General features: G+C 41.3%; 1 protein-coding gene and 1 long non-coding RNA gene across 2 annotated transcripts; one reads left to right on the top strand and one right to left on the bottom strand.

The window, feature by feature from the left end:
- Positions 1-468: 468 nt before the first annotated feature.
- LOC139633223 (uncharacterized) lies at positions 469-8,316 on the bottom strand. Its single transcript, XR_011693707.1, has 4 exons — positions 8,184-8,316; positions 3,920-4,005; positions 2,880-3,013; positions 469-1,633 (listed from the first exon to the last, which is right to left on the bottom strand). It is a non-coding gene; the product is annotated as an uncharacterized lncRNA (long non-coding RNA).
- nt5c1ab (5'-nucleotidase, cytosolic IAb) lies at positions 1,945-9,030 on the top strand. The gene is made up of 6 exons (XM_071498757.1): positions 1,945-2,742; positions 3,932-4,099; positions 4,417-4,546; positions 7,044-7,166; positions 7,338-7,522; positions 8,091-9,030. Exons 1-6 carry the CDS (start codon positions 2,593-2,595, stop codon positions 8,460-8,462), a joined length of 1,128 nt encoding a protein of 375 aa, XP_071354858.1. The 5' UTR covers positions 1,945-2,592; the 3' UTR covers positions 8,463-9,030.
- The last annotated feature ends 113 nt before the right edge of the window (positions 9,031-9,143 follow it).

The following is a 9,143-nucleotide window of genomic DNA, read 5'->3' as shown; positions in this document are numbered from 1 at the left end:
CTAGCATTTCCCGCCACTCCAGGTTGCAAAGAGAGGGGAGGGGAGTGGTGTCACAGCCGGTATGAAGAAAGGCTGGCTCCTCTGAGCCTCGCGCCAAATGCCGGCGTTATTCAAATCAGCTCAGTGGGTGCGGCCCAACTGTCTTCATGTCCTGTTAACCCCCTCAGAGCTGCAGACTCGAACACAAAGGCGGACACAAGTGTAGGCTAAGGGCTTTGCAAGATAAATGGAAAATATATTGCTGCTGTTCCACAGATAAAGCAGAATGTGAAGTCTTTACTTCCACAAAACAGATTAAAACAATGTTATTAATGTGACTTGTTTTTTTTTGTTCCATAAGCTCTTATTAGACAGGAAATGCAGTATTTTATGTAATGTGAAGCTTTATAGTCTCAAATTTTACCAACCTTTCTTTCATGAAATAAAATGTTTGTCATTCATTCTTTAAACTTTGAAAAATATTGGCTTTATTCTACTAAAATCAGAAGTTTTGGGACATAATAATACATATTAGTTGCCACAGACAATGAAAGTTCCTACAAACAGGACAGCTACAGTTTCAGCATTCAAAGATTCAAAATATTCAGCCTTTCAGATCAACTTCCTCTCTCAAACAAGCAGAGTTTCTCTTTCACATCCTCTTTGTCTACAGCGCCTCGAGGAATGAATGAGGCAGGGAAGTATTCAGGAGCACCCTGGACAGCTGGGAGGCTGGCTTATCCTTTACTACGCTCTAGTGGCTGTGAGCATGAAATGCAAGAAATAAGTGACACAGCTTTCAATGCCAGCACGCTACTGAGAGACTTCAAATAATGAAGCAACTCAACTGGGAAGTGTAAATCATAATTAAATTAAATGTGTTGAAAAAATACACTCCAGGTCTCAGATTTGCTCCTATATCTAGATCATTGTTGGGACACACTATGAAGTGTGCAAGTTTAAGTTTGAATGATGTCTAGTACATCTAAACACAACAGAAAGACATAAGAGAAAATATATTGCATGCATTTACAGTTCCTAAGGGTCCAGACAATAAAAGACCTTTAGCTGTGCTCAGGTAATCAATAAAGGCTCTTTGCGTCTGGTCTCTGGAGAACCTGGAGGAGAGTGTGTGGGCATAGCCAGACACATTATTATCATTAGTCGGTTAGACTGGCACAATTGCAAATGGCACTTTGTGTTGTTGGTGTCATGTGTGCTGCCTCTAGGAGTATTGGATAGATGGGGTTAATTGACCCTTGCTGGCTGTCTGATGTCAGCAGTCAGTGTTTGCTACCTCAGGCTGTGTTTGTCATCCCTGTGTTCCTTGAGTCCCTGCAAGGATGTCTGCTCAGCATCATCCTCCCAGAAACCCTCTGTAGCTGGTAAATTGCCTGTTTGTTGCAATAAACTCATAGCTAATTTTATTAATGAGGCATTTATGCTCTTCAAAGCAAAACACATGCTTTCATCTTTGTTCCCTGCATCACCTGTCTGTTTCTCTGATTGATGCCATATTTGGAGGGCTATATATGCAGTCTGGTGTCCCCACAGCCAATCAGATCCTAGATATGGAAGTCCCAGGCAGTCTGACTCCCTGGCCGTTGCCTGGCAACTGGGAGTGCTGCTTCATATTTCAGTCCAGGGAACGATCCTGCAGGGGTTTACACGAGGAAGAGGCAAAAAGAAATTATCATTACATGCACAGGGGCAAGCAAATGACCCAGGGTGGACTCCATTTCCCACACTGCTGAGCAGTAATATGAAATATATATATATATATATATATATATATATATATATATAGGAGAAAGAGAAGGAGAAGGTATCCACAGCCAAAGCCAAGAAGAAGGAGAAGGAAAAGAAAGAAAGAAAGAAAAAGAAAGAAAGAAAGAAAAAATAAGATAAATTCCTGCTTTTGTAGAAATAACATCTAGAAGAAAAAGAATAACTTCTTCACTGCAAATGATCTATTAATGCACTATATGATTAAAATAGCTTTTCTTCTATATTCAAAGATACCGAGCTCCACCTCTCTATTGGGAGAACTGACGCATGAATACATTTCAAGCATCATGACACAGTGGTGCTTTGAGTGTGCCTGTTCTGCAACAACCAGTTGTCACTTACATTGAATTACATGCTCTGCTGCTGCTCCAGGGAATTAGACACTGAAAGAGTTAAAAAAAAAAGGGGGAGGATGCAAAATGGCTTGAAGTCAATAGTGTGTGTGAGGGAGAGGAAGGCAAGCACAGAGCAGCTGAACATAGCTGATTGTAGTATTGGTGATGCCAGAGACAGAACAGCTTGAATTTAGCATTTTCCTGAATCTCTCTCCATCTCTCTTTCACTCTGCAACATCTCACTCCTGCTCTGCCTTTTTTTAGAGCATTCAGCTGAGTGCCTCTGCAGCTGCGGTCAAATTGATCTCATCTCCTGCGTGCATCAGGATTGAATTCAAATGGTGAATGCGCAAGAGTGAGTAAGGACTTTGTTGGGAACTCCTGCCAAAGAGAGAGAGAGAGACGAGAAAAGAGAGCCATCAGTGGACACACTGAGAGACAGTGTGGTCCAGAGAGAGGGAGAGAGAGAGAGGTGAGCTGAGGAGGTAAGATGAGTCTAAACACCGGTCAAACTCTGACCGTCAGTGGACAGGACTTAACCAGAAATGGCAGCAGCAGCGGCAGCAGCAGCGGTCGAGCCCCCTGGGAAGATGCTAGGATGGTTTTGAAGCCCTCCACCCCCTCCAGGAAACCTAAACCAGTGAGTATCTCTGCAGCCTTCCTCATATCACATCCATGTATAGGTAGTTTCTACGTTAAGTATCAGAGTTGTTGACAGCAAAGTGTTACAGTACATAATCTTGTCATTATGTTAGAGCTGAATTATGTTGCTCTTACTTGCTGGTAACAGCCTGTCAAATCACAGTTGTCCTCAGGACCTATTTCACAGTAGCCAGGACTGATGTCACATGATGAGTGGCAGATGAGAGAAGACAGGCACACTGGCCTCTCAACTTTATCCGTGTGTAGCCCTGGTAAAAAAAATAGCAGGAGGGTCATTTACAGGTCCACTAGTGAGAGCTGCATCGTTTGAAGCCCTCAGTTAACTGAAAGGAAAGTTGAAGAGAGAGATGTAGTCGGGTGAAACAGGATACAGAGGCTCAGTGAGGCATTATTGTGTTGGCTGAAAACTGAGCAACAGATAGAGGAGTCTTATTTCAGATCAGGTGGATAGTTCTCCGTGGCCTCGCTTGGATTTCTTACCTGGAGAGGATGCATCAAAATACAATAATAATGGACACAGCAACTTCCATTTCAAGCACTTGCAAGATGCAGGGAAATGTCTTAGTTGTAAGTCTGGTGCAAATATGTCATAAACTGATTGTCTGTTTCTAATTAATGGTAGTAATTTTTCACATAGTCTCACTGGGTTTCACGTTGAAATATCTTACAATTTTTGTGTTTTTAAATCTAAAATCACGGTAATAATCAAAATCAAAAGTTTAGCTCACTCATAACCAATTAAAAAGTAACTTCTGTGTGCTGTCCCAGCCTCCAAAGAGTTAACAGGTGTCAGCCCAGTATGTGGGCCTGCACTATCAGAGTCTTCCAGAGGAAACTATTTCATATCACACTGTCGCTTCTATTCTGAAACAGCAGCTCACTCAGTGTACCTACTGTTGTTAGAAATGTTGGGGATTGGCAATAAAGTCTTTCATCATTCTCATGCTACTATGATATGAATAATGTACTCTGTCCTTGCAGGCAGAAAGTTACAACTCTGACCCTGATTTCAAAACATCTGCTCAAATCAAGTCCATTTGTGTTTATATAGCACCAAATCACAACAGAAGTTATATTCTCTCATTCATATAAGACAATCCTCTGTGTTTGTGAAGGAGCAAGGCAAGGCTGCATTTACATGAAACATTTTTAACCTCATCTTCCAGCCCAAACCGGAGAATGCCATCACCATCGCTGTGTCGTCCCGAGTCCTCTTCAACATGGAGAAGGAGCAGCAGATCTACGAACAGCAAGGCATGGAGGATTACATCAAGTATCAGGTGGAGCATGAAACAGAGCCTTTCAGCCCCGGACCTGCCTTCTCCTTTGTCAAGGTCAGAGACTATGTGGATGGTGAGGGGGAGAAACACATACACACTATATCAAACCAGATACGGAGTGATTCCCTGGTGTCAGTATCATGTGCTGGGTCGTGTGTCTGGAGGCGATGGATGAGTAATAACCATTAAAACCCCAACCTACTCAAACGCTCACACACACTTCCATCCCCACTGCAGTGATACAGTATTATCTTCTTTTTTTACACACACACACACACACACACACACACACACACACACACACACATATATATATATATATATATATATATATATACAGAGCTCAAATCTGTGTCTGGATTTGTTCCCAGGCTCTGGAAGCTGTGAACACTCGACTGAGGGAGCTTTACCCTGAGAGCGAGGAGCTCTTTGATGTTGTGCTCATGACCAACAACCACGCATACGTCGGCCTAAGACTCATCAATACCATCAATCATCACCGTGAGTTACCAATGCATGTGAATGATAAAAACTTTCTTTAAAGAGATACTCATGAAATAATCTTTTGTCTGGTGGACATCCTCCAGCATCACTTGCTTTATCTTTTTAGCTTCTTCTTTAAAACCACAATATGTAGAATTTAAATGTGGCTGTAGCATCTTTCAAATTATTTGCTGGTAACTTTCCTGCCCTAAAGAATGACTGTATAGATTATCTGTGCAATCAGCTTATTACAACCCATTGTAATGTTTTATTGTTAGGGCGCCCTGTAGCAGCTGTAGTAATTATGATGGGAGCAAAGCAGAAAGTCAGGTGAGGTAGTATAAAAATCTGCATTGAGAGAAGGCTGTGGTGGATGAGTCAACAAAACATATGACTCTGACACCTGGACCACTGTTGGTTTCCCCTTTTAAAGCAATAGTCATTGTTGTGTATCCCAACCAAAACAATTTCATTAATGTAACCATGACCATGAGGTCCAGTGCACTTATATACTCATATGGTCATTTAATGACTTGTTGCTTTGGTGGCACAACTTTTTGTTTGTAGAAATATGATACAATCCTGGTGAAATTTGGTGAAGTCCACTGTTTGTGTTTCTCCTATTATCTGCCACAGTGTGTTTTTGATAATACCACTTGATGGTGCTAAAGTTGGAAATTTTCAAACCCTGCATATGTGGCACATGGACAGATTGACCACTAACCCTTTAGAAAAGGGTTACAGAATATTTGAACCAAAATTAATTCATTAATATGTAAACAGCTGTCCATTGATGTATCAAACTAAAAATTTTTCTTATAAATGCTTTGACATTTTGGAGACACATAGTTTTTATAGATCATAGCCTAAACACAAAACAACAGACTTAAGGTAATAGTTTGACATTTTACAAAATATACTTATTCCCCTTCTTGCCAACAGTTGGGTGGGAAAACTGAATAAAGCTGAAGCTAACATAGAGTTAGCTTTCCACAAAGACAGGGTATGGGGGGGAAACAGACTGGCTCTGTCAAAAGGTCAAAACTGAAGTGTGTAAGCTTTTATCTAGAGTTGTATGCTGATAGCTTAAGTTACCTTAGGGAGCCAGCTGTTTTCCAGCTAGCTGTTTCCTCCTGCTTCCAGTCTTTATGCTAAGCCAACAAGCTGCTGGACCTTGCATTATATTATATTTCATGACCTGTTCTTCACCATTTACATCTACAGCAGGAAGTGAATGGGTATGGAGCTTAGGGATTTGAGAAGTCAGACAATAACTAAAGCTACAGGCTGATACATTGTAGGTTTTGGTCTTTTCATGGGATTTGATGACAATAAGAAAAATCCTTTACTGGTACAGCTGAATTAATCTGTTGAGTGCTTGATGGCTGTTGACACTGATCAGTTTTCAGGCTGGAGAGTCAATGAAACATTGATACGGCTTAAGGTCTGTCCTGCTGAGGAGGTTATTTCAGGTCAGCATTGTTACCCTTCCTCATGGCTTTTCAGACCACTAACAAGGCTTTAAACTGTAATAGATATAAGCATGCAGTATGTGTAGATACAACAGTGTAAATTATGCAAAGTATGGAAAGTTTGCAGACGAGTGAGTGATCTACCACAGGTCCATGTACTGACACACATACAAACAGACTGAGGGTGGGCTGGTCAGTCTGTAGATTCTCTAGCTGCTTTCCACATCTGGTCCTCTTGATTCCCACACTGTGAATGACTTTATGACCCAGTGTCCCTTCCCAGGTCACACAGACACACAAGTGTGGACATGAAGTCTACTCAAGACATCACAGAATCCTCTGTTGACCCACTCAGAGGAAGAAATAAAAAGACACAGTCAGAGAGAAAGAGGAAAAGAAAGGAACTGTCTGTAATCTATGAACGTTTTGTCCTGTCCTGCTCTGCCATTCCACCAAAGCTATTTCCTTAGTGAAGCCCCACGTTTTGACAGACTTCCACTCAGTTTAAGGGGTCACTCTCATCCCTGTGGATGAACACGGACTGCGGGTGCTTATGGTGGGATTTTTCTCATGGTCCACACACCACATTATGTCCCCCAGGGATAAGTGGGTGGGAGTTTGGAATCTGTGGCCCTGGTTCCTCACAGGGGTTTGGCAGTCCCTCACCCTGCTTTCACTGATGTAGTCAGAGACAAGCTCTCAGGCTGTCTCCTTTCAGTCTTCCCTGCTCTGCCCCCTAAAGCCACACAACATCACAGTATTTGATGCAAAAATAGGTAGTTCTGCACTGATTCTTTATTATTGTTGTCATTTGCTGAAATAGCAGAAATTTTAACTTCCTGGTATTTAAATTTTATTCAGCATAATTGTGACAATTTTTACCTTTAGCGTTATTTAACTTAAGCTTTCCTTGCTCTTCATACAGACACCTCAGTAATTCATATAAACGTCTTCACCAAAAACATTTTATGTGATTATTGGCTGACTCTTGCATAAATTCAGTTTTATGGACACTAACAGCTTTTGATTCCTTCTCTCTGCAGAGCTGTTCATCGAACGCTTCTGTATGACTGGGGGAAACAGCCCCATAGGCTACTTGAAGGCCTACCACACTAACCTTTACCTGTCTGCTGACCCACTCAAGGTTCGAGAAGCTTTGGAGGAAGGTCAGTACAAAGAGTGAGGAGCTACATGTTACTGAGAAGTTAGTCGTTGTCTCTGCTATGATGTGCTCATATGTACCTAATCTTCAAAAGTAAATTCAACAGATAAGACTTAAAGTCAACACACAGTGCAAAATGTGTGTCCATGTGTGTGAAATATTGTGTGTACACCAGGTATAGCAGCAGCAACCATGTTCACCCCAGAGAAGATGAAGGAAGTGTCAGACACTCAGCTACGTGTTGCCTTTGATGGCGACGCCGTCCTCTTCTCTGATGAGTCTGAGCGCATTTTCAAGGCCCATGGACTGGACAAGTTCTTTGAGCATGAGAAGGCCCATGAGAACAAGCCCCTGGACCATGTACAGTATACACACAGCGACAATTATCAGTATCACAGTGCATTCGGTACATTCAATTAAAGGATAGTTCTGGTTTCCTGAAATGTGCCTCTTACTCTTGTACTTGTGGCCCTTGTTTGTGGCACTAAAACAACCATATTAAGTACAGTAGGTCAAAGATAGAAAAAGAAGTTGGTCTGTAAACTCTAACGGGCGTTCACAAAAGACAGTTTGGGGGACCATTTTATGATTGCCTTTGTTTTCACCATATACATTCTGGGTTCTGTCTGACCACGTTTTTCATCCATCTGACTCCATTTTGTGATGTCATGTTATTTCTAGATCTCAGGAACTGGCTTGGTAATTACAGTGTTATTAAACCTATAGGATTTGATTGCTAACACTATGAAATAATATTTAAGTTATAAAACCCAGCTGGTAAACTCTCCATATAGAGCACAGTTTGGTATGTACTTTGGCTTTCCGTCTAGATTCTCGATTTTAATGTGTAATAAACAGTATATACATGTAGAAACTACCAAACTGAGACTGAAGGCTTAATGTCCTGCATCTTTCCATCTTTCTGCAGGGGCCACTGAAGGGCTTCCTGGAAGCTTTGGGAAAACTGCAGAAGAAGTTTTATGGCAAAGGCCAGCGCATGGACTGCCCCATCCGGACTTACCTGGTGACAGCTCGCAGCGCAGCCAGCTCTGGTACCAGAGCCCTAAAAACTCTGCGCTCGTGGGGTCTGGAGATCGATGAGGCTCTCTTTCTGGCAGGGGCTCCCAAGGGCCCCATGCTGGAGAAGATCAGGCCGCATATTTTCTTTGATGACCAGATGTTTCATGTGGAGGGGGCAGCAGAAATGGGGACAGTGGCGTGTCATGTACCCTATGGGATAGCTCAGCGAGTTACCAAGAAAGGAATAATGGATAAAGAGATTTCTTCAGGACCCAAGTAGCCTGGACAACATGGTGCAGGTCAAAAAATTAAAGGGACATTTACTTTGGCTTTCAGGGACTAAGAATGTTGTAACTACTGAAAAATGTAATCTATCCCTAACCCTATGATAGCATGTCCTGAGTTGGGTTGAAAATGCAATAAAACCCAGGGCATGCAATGTGACCAGTATATTGTAAGATAATGTCATCTCATTATCCAATTTTCTTTCATTAACAGTTTATGACATTTTAATCCATTCAGAGGGTTATTTCATCCTCCTGTTGTTACAGCCATAGTTCATAAAAACATACTAATTTCTAATGAGGAATACTTTATAAATTATTGTAAGTAATAACTTCATTGACCGAAGCTTTATAGCTCAGTTGTTAAGCTTACCTTATGAAAAAGTGGTACTCTGTGCTGTTTGTGTTCAAAATTTTCATGTGCAGCAGGAAATTTACCTCATACTCCAGCAGCATCCTGTATTATTTTCTGCACTGATATATTTTTACCCACAAAAAGTTTAATCCTTTGAAAAACAAACGTTATCACAATAAAGTATTATTAAAATAAAACAGAACTAAATATTTTAAAAAAATCTACAAATTCTAAACAATATTTATTTAAATGCCAGGTTGCTGAGGAAACGTCTGCAGCTGAGTGAAGACTATACTTTGGAGTCAGATGCAGTCTTGATGTG

This window comes from Trachinotus anak, unplaced genomic scaffold, assembly GCF_046630095.1.
Source record: "Trachinotus anak isolate AG129_WGS33_773 ecotype Australia unplaced genomic scaffold, CSIRO_AGI_Tana_v1 ptg000015l, whole genome shotgun sequence".
NCBI classification, from domain to species: domain Eukaryota; kingdom Metazoa; phylum Chordata; class Actinopteri; order Carangiformes; family Carangidae; genus Trachinotus; species Trachinotus anak.
This window is presented reverse-complemented; position numbering and strand designations above follow the sequence as displayed.